General features: G+C 45.6%; 1 protein-coding gene and 1 long non-coding RNA gene across 7 annotated transcripts in view; one reads left to right on the plus strand and one right to left on the minus strand.

Annotated features, from left to right (window-relative positions):
* EXD3 (exonuclease 3'-5' domain containing 3) overlaps positions 1-16,983 on the minus strand; it is a 588,712-nt gene that overhangs the window by 475,150 nt on the left and 96,579 nt on the right. For 5 of the 6 annotated variants that reach the window (XM_050926488.1, XM_050926485.1, XM_050926483.1 and 2 more), the window contains one exon: positions 9,165-9,264. In XM_050926488.1, the coding sequence (XP_050782445.1) occupies positions 9,165-9,201 (37 nt within the window). In that variant the 5' untranslated portion in view covers positions 9,202-9,264. Of the gene's footprint in view, positions 1-9,164; positions 9,265-16,983 lie in introns of those variants that run through there. The other variant, XM_050926486.1, reaches the window with a different exon arrangement.
* Positions 13,193-14,834, plus strand: LOC127036087 (uncharacterized). Its single transcript, XR_007770007.1, has 2 exons — positions 13,193-13,264; positions 14,179-14,834. It is a non-coding gene; the product is annotated as an uncharacterized LOC127036087 (long non-coding RNA).

Consider the following 16,983-nt stretch of genomic DNA (forward strand, 5'->3'; position numbering starts at 1 on the left):
GGGCTCAGTGGTTTGAGTAACTATGATCATGTTACTCCTGCCCTGCGTTCCTCACATCGCTTGGCTAGAATGTGGTGGACTGATTTCAAGTTGGCAGTGAGATATTGTCAACAAATCACATTTCTGCTGATTCCCTTTTACCCATTATTATCCTAAGTACTGCTTTGATAACTGTAACTGACAAAGAATGAAGACAAACCTTTTTTTCACTTTATTTAGGAACACAAGAATTGCTAGACTGACTCAAACCTGAGGTCCATCTAGCCCAGTATCCTGTCTTCAAAACTGGCCAGAAGGTTCAAGAATCTCTACAGTAGGCAGATTTCTGCAATTATAGCATTTTGCGTATTGCCCATTTTCATGGCTGTACAGTCAGTTTAATAAAGCAGGGAGAAGAAAACATTTACAAAACAGGGTTGTAAACCAACATGAATTGACCAGGGGCTATGGCTGGGTAGGACCCCAAAATACTTTTTACTGCATTTTGAAATTGACATGATTTCAAACTGACACATTGTTTCTTACAATCCTCTAACCACCTCCTCCACTCTCATCCTGATGGCTATCCATGCTCTGATGCCTCTGTATATTAGGGATTTTACTGCTATATTCCAGGCCAGTATTTGAGATCTTGGTGCTGAAGGCCATGGAAATTGTGCGGAAACTGCTCCTCTATGCAGACAGTTGTCTCAGTTCGTTTTACCCCACTAAAGAAACACCTTAAGATTACTTTTACAATTCAGAGCTGTCTCTTTTATTAAATTACAACTATCTGATGCCATATTTCACTTTCTTGCTAACTCCAGTCCATTTAGCCTCTTCTTTAGTTACTGTACTCTTTTAATCAGCATTATCTGTATGTGTTTTAAGAGGGTTTGAAAAAATATATTGTTATTATTTGTACTGCAGCAGCACCTAGAGATCGTAATCAGGATAGATAAGGGCCAGGGCTGGATTTAGGGGTCCCGTCACAATGTCAACTATATGATTATCTAGCTCAACTCAACTATTTATAGCTGTCAGTTGCCAGGGGAGAGGGGTTGGCAGTTGCGAGTCGCAGTATTTTGGGTTATTTTGCTGCCCTGCTGCCACTCGCCGCACTGCTCGGATGTTCTTGGGAGGGAGGGAGCCTCCTGATCTGCCCTGCCCCCTGCCAAGGTACCTCACACACCGCTTGTCTTACGTCGTGCCCCCTATCCTTAGGTAACAATTGCAGCATGCGTACAATTCTTGTCTGAGGAAGGCAGAATGCTTTTTCTGCAGAAAATATGCTGCAGTTCTGCCTTTTGCCCACCAGATGCCACTGTGGGCTGGGAGGCAGTGGCAAACAGCTAGCAGGTGAGTAGCGGGTGCACTTTGTTCTCAAGTGACAAGTCACATCAGCGTACCTGAAGCCAGGTTAGGAGGCAGAGAGGGCCACACAGGGCTGCTGAGGGAGGGGTCCACAGGGCCACATGGGGACTCCAGAGGGGGGCTCCAGGTAGGGCCACATCGGGAGGGAGGAGGGGCCACTAATGATGCTGTGCCTAGGGATGTGTAAGGTGCAAATCCAGCCCTGATAAGGGCCCCAGTGTGCTAGGTGCTGTACAGACACAATGTAAGTAGCAGGCAGTCCCTGACCCAAGAGCTTACACTCCAAGACAAAACACCACAAGGAGATGAAACAAACTAATGGAGGAGAGTGGATGAGGCTAACAGTGACAGGAACAGATTGTTAGGTAAACTAGCTGGGTACACAATCTTTTCCTCACTGCAGAGTTAGCCCAGGTTCTGGCATGGATGTTGCCCCACCCTCCCTCTCGACCACATAGAAAATCCTCTAACCCAGGTTCAAGGATGCTTTAAGCCTGGGCTAGCAGGATATAGGCATGAGCTCAGGTTTTGCTTCAGCCTGAGCTGAAAACCCACCTACTTTGCAATGAAAACTCAGGCTAATCAAGACCAGGGCTGTTAGTCCTCCAATGCTATCCCACAATTCCATCTGAGCTGTACTTTCTTGTCTAATTCCTGCCTTATTCCACACTATATTTTAACCTCATGTTTGCCTGCTCTATTTCTGCTACACTTCCACAGAATCAGAGATGCCACCCCAGATGCATTTGCCCATGCTGCCAGCTGGTCAGAAGCTGACACCAGCCTTCTGGTAAAGCTGTGGTGTGATATCAGTAAGACCCATAAGAACATTTCTGCACAGGGGCTCAGGAAGGACAGACATGTTCTCCCAAAATACACTGTGAATAAATTTATAGAGTGGCCCAGTTTAATGCACTGCTAAGAACCCTGCGATATCCTGCCAGAAATCCACCCAGCACACAGCTCGTACAGCACCACTTCAGACACAGCCACACAGGTCTGGCACGGATACGACTTTCCAGTGGGGATGCTCCACCTGTGCCAGACTAGCCTTGGCTAACTTTTTAAAGTTGTAAGCCAGGGGTTGTCAAACTGGGGATTGGGACCCTTCAGGGGGTCATGAGGTTATCACAGGGGGGGTTGTGAGCTGTCAGCAACCATCCCAAACCTCACTTTGCCTCCAGCATTTATAATGGTGTTAAATATATAAGAAGTGTTTTTAATTTATAAGGGGAGGTTGCACTCAGAGGCTTGCTGTGTGAAAGGGGTTACTGGTACAAAAGTTTGAGAACCACTGTTGCAAGCCTTTTAATTGTTTTATCATTGGGTACAACCACCCTGATCTCTTCAGCTGGGGCAGTGGGCTTTATATCTAAAATAGTAACATAATGGGCTATAACACTTTGGTCTAATTTTGGTTGATGGTTTAGCATACATGTGCTGGGTGGTGTTGGTGACCTGTGAAATACAGGAGGTCAGACTAGGTGATTTGGTGGTCCCCTCTGGCCCTAAACTCTATGACTCTACCTAGGCCAGTGGGTTGAAGAGGCAGGATTCTCTTATTCTACCTAGGGTTCAGTAATACATAACAAGGCTTTAGAGTAAAGCCTAAACAAACTGCCTTCTACGAGTCTAACCTGGAAACTGTCTCATCAACACAATGAACCCATTCTCTGAGTACCGGCGTGTACAGCATCTATTCATGTTTTAGCATTATTTAGCCAAATTTAGCCACCAGACAATTTAACTACTGCCAGTAATACACTGGGAACATTGTACACAGAACTGCACTGAAAATTTTTAATAATGATGGCTCTTTCAGAAAGAACAAACAAAGACTGATGATCAACTAAAATTCAGTGGTATCATGGAAAGAAAGACACCCTAGTTCAGAGGTTCTCTCAAGAAAATTTTTGGTGGCCTCAGATTGCGGCCACCAACTATTGCTGGTGGCCGCTCTGACAATTTTTCCTAAAATACTCAATTAACTTTAGGAAAAACAAATAAATATGCATCTATACATATCCAAATCATTGTAATTTATTTATGAAGGGTTTTTTGCAGACTCAATAATAAAAATAATGTACAGTTTTCTCTGTTCTTTACTGGACCTAAACATAATAGAAACAAATAATGTGTTTTGCATGTATTTGTCCCTTTTTGTTGTTGTTTCTTTTGCCCCTTTTGGTTGCTTATTTTTATAAGACTTGCTAGCTAGTAAGTCTGTTTGTGTGAAAAGTGATACTTGTATTTTGTTAATATCACTTTTCACAGCAGCAGACTTGCTAGCTAGCAGGGAGGCAGTGAAAAGTGATATTAACAAACATACAAATATCATTTTTCACAACAGACTCACTCAGCCCTAGTAAGCTGGGGGACAAATTAAGCCCTGGATGGGGAGGTGGGTAGGGAGGCAGCTTGGGGCCAAGGGTGATGCAGGGGGTGAGTCCAGGGACTGGAGCCCTGCAACTGCACAGCCCAGTGAGTCCGGGGCCGGAGGACATAGTAGGGGCCAGGGGCAATGTGGAGCGGGGGGGGGGGGGGGGTTTGGGGCCAGCAATCACTGCCAGATGCCTGGGGGCCAAGGCTGGATTATGTGGCTCCACGGATGGAGTCCAAAACCCTCCAGATGGGGGTCAGAACACACAGCCAGAGCCCGGGGCCAGAGGAGGCACTGGGGGAAGGGAGTGAGCCTGGAGTCAGGGCTCAAAGCCCATGGCTGGGGGAAGGAGCCTGCTGCCACACAGCTGGAGCCTGCCACTCACCACCCCAGATCTGAAACCCAAGCCCCGCCGCCTGCCTGCTCCTCCAGCATTTCTGGCTCCAGAGGGGGACAGGGCCCAACCCCTACTGGCAGCCCTGGTAGGGGCCACTACTTTGCTCCCCCCCGCCATCACCACCAAGGAGGATGTGGTCACATGAAAAGCCCCTGGTGGCTGCATGCAGCCACAGTGGCCGCCTTTCTCAAATGCGGCCCTAGTTGATTTTCTTAGCCCCTTGCACTTGAATTCTTTTCTCCTACACTAAGAACAGATGCTGAAGTTTTAATATATTCAAAAGTAGTTTTTCCTCTAAATTCAGACTTACTCAAATGCTCCTGATTTTCCTGAGCAGACCCCAGCCTAGCCTTGATTAGCAGATCTCTAGATTTGGAGACCTATATTACTCCAAAAAGGATTTATATTAAATGTAAAACTAACTGTTGATTTAAGGCCTGGCCTGACAAAAGATGCATAGCACATAGTACTGAGAACGTAGCTAAATGTTGCAATGTAATTTCTGTCACAAAATTAGAAATATGGAGCTTTTATGAAACAGAATTTCATAAATGACTCTCCTAACCCTTTCTGAAAGAGAGCCACTGCCCCCCTACCAGGGATGAGGTCTTCAGGTTCTCCACCATATTTATTCCTTCTTTTAAGATGCCACACTTCAGCCTTATATACCATGGCTCTCATCCCTGCCCTGCTCTGGAATCCATCAGTATTACTGCTTGAACATCTGGCAGGGACATTTGCCCTAGTAATATGATACTGACGAGTCACCTTCTATGCATAGGTACTTCTGGGGGAATTCTGCGCCACTGCGCAATGCAGAATTTTGCAGAAATTAATGTTGTGCATGCAGAATTTCCTTTCCCCCACAGAAATTGGCTGCAGTGCTGCTAGCCACCATTAGGGGCTTCTGGACCCCGCAGAACCCACAGCTCGCACATAGAAGACACTGCTGTGGGAAGGGAGAGGGAGCTAGTGGATTCCTGACAGCTGCAGTTCCCAACATGCCCTGAGGGAAAGAGAGGGCAGCGCGCAGGAAACTCCATGCAAACCTCGGACCAAGCATCAGGCTGTTTCTTCCTCTGGATCCCTGGGCTCTCTGGGTGGAGGGGGGTGTTTGGGCTGGGAAGTGGGGCACAGCTGGGCTCTGGAGGGGAAGGGTGTGAGTATCTGGGCAGGGGGGCTGGGAGGGGGGTTCAGGTGTATTGGCTGGGGAGGGCTCCACGGTTGGGCTGTGTGGAGGAAGGGATTGTGGGTGTCTGGCCCCTGGCTGGGCTTGGGGCAAAGGGGCAGAGAAATAGGAACTAGGTTGTCATGGGGTTTCTTTAACTCTCTACTCCTGGGGAAATTTTTGTGTGTGTCTGTATTGTTAAACATAGTTGCTGACAGGTATTTTAAAATAAATTACCAAAATACACTTCTACCCCGATATAACGCGACCCGATATAAACGAATTCGGATATAACACGATAAAGCAGAGCTCTGGGGGCCGGGGCCAGAGCTGAGCGCTCCGGTGGATCAAAGCAAGTTCGATATAATGCAGTTTCACCTATAATGCAGTAAGATTTTTTGGCTCCTGAGGACAGCGTTATATCGGGGTAGAAGTGTAATTGAAACTATGTACTGTTATTTTGACAAATAATATTTGTAGAATTTTTTGGCACAGAATGCCCCCAGGAGTAACCCCTGGAGCCAAAGGCACTACTTCCATTGTGCTTCTGACCAGAAACCAAGCTTGGTCATTTTCTTGGCGAAAGGCTATATAAATTCTATTGACTTTTGGCAATGTAGCAACTAGTTTATTAAACAAATGTTATTCCTTTTTTTTTTTAAGTGTCCTTTAAAGGAAAATTGTAGTGACCAACACATCTGGTTACAAACGGAAGGGAAGAAAGTACTGAATAATCTCCGGTCACATGTAACTCATAGATTAATCTGGTTTGTACGTGAATTCCAGTGGTTTGGGATCATACAGCCTCCAAACTGTTTATGTGAGACATGTGTTTTTCCTGTTGCACTGCAGTTAATTGTTTTGCTGGTCCGGGTGATGGATGATGGAGAAGGTTGTGTCTGGAAATGTGCTCAGAAGTCGACAGGAAGCTGAGAGGGCCCTTGCCAGCACTTCCTTCCTGTAGATGAAGGGAGGAGGGAATGGGGAAAAAACTTGGCTGTCTCTGACCCTGAGAAAAGTCTAACCATTTCAGATGGATTACATTAAAATATTTTAATCTTTCTAAAGATTAAAGTATCCTTCTTCTCTAACTCCTACCTAAGTGGTAGGCTCAGTGGGGCTTACGACAATTAATTGTATTGAGGTCTTAAAAGTTGCAAGGCAGCTGTAGAATCAGAATCAGGTGTTGGGAACTGAACAAATGGAGATCAGATTTCAGAGATTTCCAAATAGATTGTCAGCCTTATTTGCAACAAAGCTGGCAAACCACAGGAACATAGGGATTTCCACAATGGATCAGACCCAATGTCTATCTAGTCCAGTATCCTGCATCTGACAATGGCCAGCACCAGACAGAGATGTAAGAACACCCCAGTAGGTATATGTGGGATATCATGCCCCCATGAAGGTCTCATCCTGAAGCACAGGGTTTAATATCGCTTCCCAAATTCTGTTGTCATTAATTATAACAACTTCAGATATTATTGAGCTCCATGTAAATACGCAAGGCCTTTTTAAATCTTGTTAAGCTTTTGCCCTCGAGGAGCAGCAAAGGAGCATTCTGGCCAACCATTCCACCCCTCTCAGTGGAGACAAAAAAAGATTTGCCTAAGGAGTCTTCCCTTTCACAGAGTCATCCCAGCACCTATTATCAAAGACACTAAACTTTTCTCCCTCACACACTTAATTCATCCGCCCCCTATAACCTCCTACCATGCAGCCATCTTCCACCCACATCAACAAAAACACAGAGAGGACACTCGAGAGTGGGAACTCTCTTCTCTCTAGATCAGTGGTTCTCAACCAGGGGTACACGTACCCTTGAAGGTACAGAAAAGTCTTCCAGGGGGTACAGCAATTCATCTAGATATTTGCCTAGTTTTACAACAGGCTAAATAAAGAGCTCTAGCAAAGTCAGTACAAACTAAAATTTCATACCGACAATGACTTATTTATACTGCTCTATATACTATACACTGATATGTAAGTACAATACTTATATTCCAGTGGACTTATTTTATAATTATATGGTAAAAATGAGAAAGTAGGCAATTTTTCAGTAATGATGTGGCGGTGACACTTTTGTATTATGTCATGTCTGATTTTGTAAGCAAGTAGTTTTAAAGTGAGGTGAAACTTGGGGGTACATAAGACAAATCAGACTCCTGAAAGGGGTAAAGCAGTCTGGAAAGGTTGAGAGCCACTGCCCTAGATCAAGAACTGGATGCATATTAAAGAGGGGGAGGGGACCTCTCACTGTTCCTCCACATCCCAGAGGGAATTTTTCTAAAATTTCCCACTGTTGCACCACCAGTTCCGCTCCAGTAGTCACAACAATGGTAGGAGCACTAGTGCAGAAAGGGCTCAGGCAGCCACGAGGCTTTTAAGCTCTATGTCGACTTCCCCTGCTCCTTGCAGGTCTGCGTGATGTAGTGCTGATGGTGGCCACCAGCACCTTGTCTACATGAGGATTTTCACTGTCACTATCAGAATGATAAAATTTCCTCACGTAGATAAAGTCAGAGACAGACAAACCAACCTAAACAACAATAAAAAACCTCAAATCAAAACAAACAAACAAAAAACCCAGAAAGAAACAGACTCACTAGTCCTCTCAAGGAAAAACCAAAAGAGCAAGTAGACTGAGCTCTCACAACAGCCTCTTCTTTGAAAAAGGAATCTGACCAAAAAAAAAAAAAGCTCCTCATCCACAGAGAATTGGAAACAATGGAAACCATGAAACTAGCCTTCATATCAGAATAAGAACAGCTCTTTACACATCAACATAAGCGCACAACTGAATAGGAGTCCGACACTTTATAGTCAGTGCGTCTAGGTTCATAGAGTCCAATGCCAGAAAGGTCAAATGTGTTCTTCTAGCCTGACTTCCTGCAGGGGAGGGATAACAGTGGTTTGAGCATTGGCTTGCTAAACCCAGGCTTGTGAGTTCAATCCTAGAGGGGGCCACTTAGGGATCTGGGACAAAACTGTGTCTGGGAATCGGTCCTGCTTTGAACAGGGGGTTGGACTAGATGATCTCCTGAGGTCCAGTCCAACCCTGATATTCTATGATTCTATGATAATACAGGCCACAGAACTTCCCTGAAATACTGTCTGTTTGAATTAGAGCAGATCTTTCAGAAGAACATCCAATCTTGATTTTAAAATTTCCAGCAAATCCACTGCAACCCTTAGTAAACAGTTCCAGGAGTTAATTGGGACATGATGCCACTGGTTTTTTTATTACACATTTGCAGCACATTACTTTGTAATCTAACTCTTTCGTTAGAAGGATAATTACTGCTGACACATGACTGAATACAGAAAAACTAGATGATAGATAAAACTGAATGATCATTTGTATAAGGCACTGGAATTAAAACCGCATATTCTTGTGCATACATGGGAGTTGTTGAAACAGTACAACTGTCAAACATTTTTTTAAAATCAGAGTCTAATTCCCAGCGTTCTGACAGCTGACTAGTCTCTGAGACAAAACAATGAGGAGTCTTGTGGCACTTTAGAGACTAACAAATTTATCTGGGAAAACTAAGAAATTTATTTGTTAGTCTCTAAAGTCCCACAAGGACTCCTCGCTGTTTTTGAGGATACAAACTAACATGGCGACCACTCTGACACTAATCTCAGAGAGTGTTGAAGGTCCAGTCACCTTCATGGTACATTGCAAAATCATAGATGCAAGATGCATTTGACTGTTTCAGCACTTGATTCACTGTTTTTGTTTTTTTCCTGTTTGGGGTTTAATTTTCTGACACTACAGAAATTAGTAAAACACGCACAAAGCAAATCTTGCTGACCAAAACATTACAGATAGATCTGAGTGCCTGCACAGGCAGAAAACTCACCATCAGTGTGGTCACTTGGGCTGCTCTCCTGATTCATCCTTTCTAGATGGACACCAAGTTAAAATGCTGAGCTAAAGTGGTGCAATCAGTACTCTCAATTCTGAAAGGAAAAATGCAGAGTTACTGACAAAGAAAATACTAAGTTTGCACTTCATAAACTAAGGGGTGATTGACCCTCGGCAAAGTGGGGGAGAAAGTGCCCTGGGATCTATTTTCTCATAGAAACTCCAGCACACAGTTTGAAGGATGAGGGCCCCTAAAGGTATATCTGCACTGCAGCTGGAAGATGTAATTCCCTATGTGGGAAGACATAGCCATGCTAGTTCTGCTCAAACTAAAAATAGCAGTGTGGCCATGGTGGCCCAAGCAGCAGGTCATGCTAGCCACCTGATATAATCCTACCTGACATGAATTTGGGCAGCCAGCTAGTGCCGCATTGGCCATGACGCTGTTTTTAGGCACTACCTCAAGCAGAGCTAGTGCATGTAGATCTAGCCAAGCTGGGAATCACACCTTCCAGCAGCTGTGTAGACACACGCTGCGTGAGGAATTATTCATCTAAGCCCACAGTGGAAGATATCATCTCAACTATTCCCGCATATTCAATAATGCAGCTTGATTTCTACATCAACGTAACATTAATTTTTAGGTTCATATTTCACAGACCTCAGTGTAAGTCAAAGCCTCATCTTGAATGTTATCTATTTGTCCCCGTTAACAAAAACAAAACCTACATAACTTTCCAATTTTGCAAACTGTTGATACCAAAATCATGTTTGCCCCACCTCGTTTGCTCATCCACCCATTCATTACATCTTGGCTGCGGCTGGGAATAGAACCCAAATCTCCTGAGTCCCAGTCCAGTGTCTTAACTACATCCTTCCTGCTGAGTCACATTAGAGGATTGTTTGTCAGGAAATTCCCCTCAAGAATACCCAGATTTAATATTCTTGCAAACAGCAATGCACAGAATAAAAATATACTAGGAAAGAGAAGGGATTTAGGTTTTTGGATAACCTGTTAAAGGCTTACTTCAGGTCTGTGTACTTTTTGAGTGTTATAAATACAGTCCATGTGAAGTGAATGGTAGTCTCATGAGCACTTCAGAGGACAATATGCAACTGTAGAAGATGACTTACCCCAGGGTTCTAGTGAGATATACACATCACTCTGAGGGTGTCACTCACACAGTTTACACTGTCACCAGAAACTGTCAATAAAAGTACAGTCTTCTATTGCAGATGGATAAAGCTGCTCCACACAAATACATACAGTGTATCTTCTACACCAGGAGATGAATGTCTGACCTGGGAGCGCGGGAAGTGTGCTACTTGCCAGGGGCCTGTATCCAAGACATTACTGAAGGACTGCCGAGGATCATCCAGCCCTCTAACTACGATACCATGCTGCTCATCCATGTGGGCATTCATTATACTATAAGGTGTAAGACTAAGCAGATTAGAAGTGACTACAAGACTCTGAGAGTTAGGGTTGGGGAATTGAAGGCACAGGTGGTGTTTTCATCAATTCTTCTGGTCAAGGGTAGGGGTCCAGGCAGAGACAGACACATCCTGGTGGTGAATGTATGGCTGCACAGATGGTGCCACCAGAAGGGCTTTGGCAACTTCTTTCATGGGATGCTGTTCCAAGAAGGACTGCTAAGCAGAGATGGGATCCACTCATGAAGGAAAAGGAAGAGTATCTTTGGACACTGATTGGCTAACTAGTGAGGATGGCTTTAAACAAGGTTCATCGGGGCAGAAGACAAAAGCCCACTGATGAGTCCAGAACATGGAGACCTGGGTGAAGAGTTGAAATCTATGAGGAAAATGGACAATCATAGAAGGGAGAAGGTAGAGACAAGAGGGAATATAAATCTAATGAATATCTCAGATGTCTGGTTACTAACGCAAGAAGTATGGGAAAAAACAGGAAGAACTAGTGAATAATCACAATTATGACATAACTAGCTTCACAGTGTGGGACAATTCATATGACTTGAATGTTGGTATTGAAGGGTACCACTTGTTCAGGATGGACACGCAAGAAAAAAGGGAGGAGGTGTTGCCTTGTATATCAAGGATGTATACACTTAAACTGAGGTCAAGATATGAAGTGGGAAGCAGACCTGTTGAAAGTCCCTGAGTGAGGATGAAAGGGGTTAAAAAAAAAAAAGTGATGTCATGGTATGTAGTCTACTATAGACCACCTAACCAGGAACAAGAGGTGGATGAGGCTTTTTTAAAACAACTAATAAAATTATCCAAAGCACAGGACTTGGTGGGGATGGGGGATGTCAAGTGCTCACAGATCTGTTGGGAAAATAATACAGCCAGGCACAGATTATCCAATAAATTCATGGAATGCATTCAAGACAGTATTTAGTACAGAAGGTGGAGAAAGTGATCGGGGAGAAACTGTTCTAGATTTGATTCTGAGAAATATGCAGGAACTGGTTGAGAATTTGAATGGGTAAGGCAGCTTGGGTGAAAGTGATCATGAAATTATAGAGTTCATGATTCTGAGGAATGGTAGGAGGGAAAACGGCAGAATGAAGATAATGGACTTCAAGAAGGCAGACTTTAGCAAACTCAAGGAGTTGGTAAATAAGGATTAACATTCAAAATGATCTAGACAAACTGGAGAAATGGTCTGAAGTAAATAGGATGAAATTCAATAAGGACAAATGCAAAGTAGCCCACTTAGGAAGGAACAATCAGTTGCACACATACAAAATGGGAAATGACTGCCTAGGAAGGAGTATTGCAGAAAGGGCTCTGAGGGTCATAGTGGAGAGCAAGCTAAATATAAGTCAACAGTGCAACACTATTGCAAAAAAAGCAAACATCATTCTGGGATGTACTAGCCGGAGTATTGTGTGCAGCCCAACAGAGAGGGGTGGCACATCCAGCTCTTTGGTGGCAATTTGGCAGTGGGTCCCTCACTCCCTCTTGGAGCAAAGGACCTGCCACCGAATTGCCACCGAAGACTGAAACGGAGGCAGTAGAGTTGATCACAATCGCAGCTCTATTTTCTTTGCTCCTTGGGGCGGCAAAAATCCTGGAGCCGGCCCTGCCACTGAGCACAGGACAAGAAGCAATGGGCTTAAATTACAGCAAGGGAAATAGAGATTAGACATCGGGAAAAATTTCCTGTCAGAGGCCTGGTCCACACTACGCAGTTAAAGCGATTTTAACAGTGTCAAATCGATTTAACACTGTACCCGTCCACGCTACAATGCACTTTATATCGATTTAAAGGGCTCTTTAAATCGATTTCTGTACTCCTCCCCAACGAGAGGAGTAATGCTAAAATCGATATTAACGTATCGATTTAGGGTTAGTGTGGCCGCAAATCGAAGTTATTGGCCTCCGGGCGCTATCCCACAGTGCACCACTGGCCGCTCTGGACAGGAATCTGAACTCTAATGCACTGGCCAGGTATACAGGAAAAGCCCTGCGAACTTTTGAATTGCATTTCCTGTTTGGCCAGCGTGGAGCTCTCATCAGCACAGGTGACCACGCAGAGCTCATCAGCACAGGTAACAATGCAGTCTCTTGAGAATAGAAAAAGAGCACCAGCATGGACTGCACGAGAGGTACTGGATCTTATCGCTATATAGGGAGAGGATTCAGTGCTAACAGAACTCTGTTCCAAAAGACGAAATGAAAAAACTTTTGAAAAAATTTCCAGGACCATGATAGAGAGAGGCCACAGCAGGGACTCAGTGCAGTGCAGAGTGAAAGTGAAGGAGCTCAGACAAGCCTACCAGAAAACCAAAGCAGCAAAGGGAAGATCAGAGTCAGGGCCAAAAACATGACGCTTCTACGCTGAGCTGCATGCAATTTTAGGGGGCTGCGCCACCACTACCCCTCCCCTGTCCGTGGATTCCGAGGTGGGGGTTCTAATCTCAACCATGGATGAGGATTCAGCGGAGGGGGAAGATGAGGAGGAGGAGGAAGAGGAGGATGAGCCTGCAGAGAGCACACAGCACTCCATTCTCCCCAGCAGCCAGGAGCTTTTGGTGACCCAGACGGAATTACCCTCCCAGCCCTTCCAAGCCACTAGCCCAGACAGTGAAGCCATGGAAGCGACCTCTGGTGAGTGTACCTTTGTAAATATAAAATATGGTTTAAAAGCAAGCGTTTTTTAATGATTGATTTGCCATGAGGGCTTGGGATGCATTCGCTGCCAGTAAAGTTACTGGAAAAGTTTGTTAACATGTCTGGGGATGGAGCGGAAATCCTCCAGGGACATCTCCATGAAGCGCTCCTGGAGGTACACCAAAAGCCTTTGCAGAAGGTTTCTGGGCAAGGCAGCCTTGTTCCGTCCACCATGGTAGGATACTTTACCACGCCATGCATGTAGCAAGTAATCGGGTATCATTGCATGACAAAGCATAGCTGCATACGGTCCCGGTGATTGCTGGCATTCAAGAAACATCCGTTCTTTATCTCGCTCTGTTATCCTCAGCAGAGTGATATCGTTCATGGTAACCTGGTTGAAATTAAGGAATTTAAGTAAGGGGACAGAGAGATGGGGGTGGGGAGGAAGGACAGCGCTGAGCTTTTTAGCGTTTGGCCAGCAGGAATCTTCCCAGCTACCAGCCACACGGTGGCGGGGGGAGAAAGGTGGGTGATTAGCAGTGATCTTCCATGATACGAGCCATGCGGTGGGGGGAGGGGTAAAGCAATTCTAGAGAATTGGATTGGGGAGGGGAGGGGTTGGCATCTGCTGCTCCTTGTTAACAGGAAAGAAGCAGCAAAGGTAGAAGGTATGCCTTACCATGACAGCATGCAAGCTGAATTGTGATGCCCGGACCTGCGTCTGTGTTGATCTGTAACACCAGAGCCGCAGGCACTCAATATTAAAGGTTTCCAAATGCGACCCTGTAGTGAAATCACACGTGCTATGTAAGGTGAATAGTGTTGTTCACTGTGAAGGAGTATAACCATTGTTCTGTAAAATGTATCTTTTTAAATCCTTCTCTCCCTATTTTGCCCCACTCATGCAGCTGCACATTTTTCAAGCCTCCCTACTCCATCCCGAAGGCTAGCTCAGATAAGGCGGAGGAAGAAGAGGACGTGAGATGAAATGTTCTCAGAAATCATGGAAGTAACCCGCAATGAAAGAGCTCATCTGAGGGAGTGGAAGGACGTGGTAAAAAAGTACAGGAAAGATGCCAGTGAACGTGAGGACAGGAGGGACCAACGTGAGGACAGGAGGGACCAACATGAGGATAGGAGAGACGCTCGAGATGAGAGGTACAGGTAGGAAAATCAGCGGTGGCGGGATGCAACGCTGGAGCTGCTGCGTGATCAAACTGACATCCTCCGACGTCTGGTGGATCTTCAGGAGGAGCAGCGGGGTCACAGAGTGCCACTGCAGCCCATGTTTAACCACCCTCAGTACTCACCATGTTCCATGTCTTCCTCACCCAGACGTGTAAGAACGCGTGGGGGAAGGCTTTGTGCACCAGCCCACTCCACCCCCATGGACAGTCCAACCAAAAGGCTGTCATTACATTGAAATGTGCTTAATGGCCTTTTCCTTCCCTCCTATCCTCCTCCCAAACCACTCCCGGGATACCTTGTTAATTAACTTCCTCTTTTTATAATTACATGCTTTTTAAATGAAGGGGGAGGGTGGGTTGCTTACAGAGAATGACTTTTAATAAAGAATACATGCTTTTTAAACAATAGTGACTTTATTTCCTTAAGCAAGCTGTAATCGAAGGGGGAGGGTGGGTTGCTTACAGGAGGAGTCAATAAAGGGGGGGGAGGTTCATGAAGGGGAAACAAACACAGCAGTCACACCGTACCCTGGCCTGTGATGAAACTCGTTTTCAAGGCTTCTCTGATGCGCACCGCTTCCTGGTGAGCTCTTCTAATCGCCCTGGTGTCTGGCTGCATGTAATCAGCGGCCAGGTGATTTGCCTCAGCCTCCCACCCCGCCATAAAGGTCTCCCCCTTACTCACAGAGATTGTGGAGCACACAGCAAGCAGCAATAACAAAGGGGACATTGGTTTGGCTGAGGTCTGAGCGAGTCAGTAATGTGCACCAGCGCGCCTTTAAACGGCCAAATGCACATTCTACCACCATTCTGCACTTGCTCAGCCTGTAGTTGAACAGCTCCTGACCACTGTCCAGGCCTCCTGTGTATGGCTTCATGAGCCATGGCATCAAGGGGTAGGCTGGGTCACCCAGGATAACAACAGGCATTTCAACATCCCCAACTGTTATTTTCTGGTCTGGGAAGTAAGTCCCTTGCTGCAGCCATTTAAACAGAACAGTGCTTCTGAAGACGTGAGCGTCATGAACCCTTCCTGGCCATCCCATGTGGATGTTGGTGAAACGTCCCTTGTGATCCACCAGTGCTTGCAGCACCATTGAAAAGTACCCCTTGCAGTTTATGTACTGCGTGCCCTGGTGCTCCGGTGCCAAGATAGGGATATGGGTTCCATCTATCGCCCCCCCACAGTTAGGGAATCTCATTGCAGCAAAGCCATCCACTATGACCTGCATGTTTCCCAGAGTCATAACCTTTCGTAGCAGCAGCTTAATAATTGCTTTGGCTACTTGCAACACAGCAGCCCCCACAGTAGATTTTCCCACTCCAAACTGATTCCCGACTGACCGGTAGCTGTCTGGTGTTGCAAGCTTCCAGAGGGCTATTGCCACTCGCTTCTCCACTGTGAGGGCTGCTCTCATCTTGGTATTATGGCGTTTCAGGGCAGGGGAAAGCAAGTCACAAAGTTCAAAGAAAGTGCTCTTACACATGCGAAAGTTTCGCAGCCACTGTGAATCGTCCCACACCTGCAAAACTATGCGGTCCCACCAGTCTGTGCTTGTTTCCCGGGCCCAAAATCGGCGTTCAATGGGTAGAACCTTCCCCATTACCAGCAGGAGCTCCAAAGTGCAGGGGCCCGCGGTTAGGGAGAAATCAGTGTCCATGTCCTCATCACTCTCGTCGCCACGCTGCCGTAGCTGCCTCCTCCTCGCCTGCCTTTGCAGTTCATGGTTCACCATAGACTGCACGAGAATGTGCGAGGTGTTTACAACGTCCACGATTGCGCTATTGATCTGAGCAGGGTCCATGCTTGCTGTGCTATGGCGTTTGCTTTCAGTTCACCCAGGAAAAAAGGCGCAAAATGGTTGTCTGCTGCTTTCAGGAAGGGAGGGGTGAGGCTGTACCCAGAACCACCCACGACAATGATTTTTGCCCCATCAGGCACTGGGATCTCAACCCAGAATTCCAAGGGGCAGGGGAGACTGCGGGAACTATGGGATAGCTACGGAATAGCTACCCACAGTGCAACGCTCCAGAAATCGATGCTAGCCTTGGACCATGGACGCACATCACCAAATTAATGTACCTAGTGTGGCCGCACGCAGTCGATTTTATAATATCTGTTTTATAAAACTGGTTTATGTTAATTCGAAATTATCTTGTAGTGTAGACATAGCCAGAGTAAGCACTGGAACAAATAGCCTAGAGAGGTTGTGGAATCTCCATCATTAGAAGTTTTTAAGAACAGGTTAAACACCTGTCAGGGACAGATAATACTTAGTCCTGCCTCAGTGTAGGAGACTGCACTAGATCTATCGAGGTTCCTTCCAGTCTTATGATTCTAATGTCTCTGTGTAAATATATCACACTAAGATGTGACTCCCTGCTCCCTACCGTGGTTCTGTGACCCCCAAATAGGTTGGCAGCACAAGAATGCAAGGATGGGAGGATCCCATTAATCATCTCTAGAAAATAGTGACATAAGTACATTATTAACCAGTCCAAGCAAACACACCCACTCAAATGGCA

The sequence above is a fragment of the Gopherus flavomarginatus genome, chromosome 17 (assembly GCF_025201925.1).
Source record: "Gopherus flavomarginatus isolate rGopFla2 chromosome 17, rGopFla2.mat.asm, whole genome shotgun sequence".
Classification (NCBI taxonomy): Eukaryota; Metazoa; Chordata; order Testudines; family Testudinidae; genus Gopherus; species Gopherus flavomarginatus.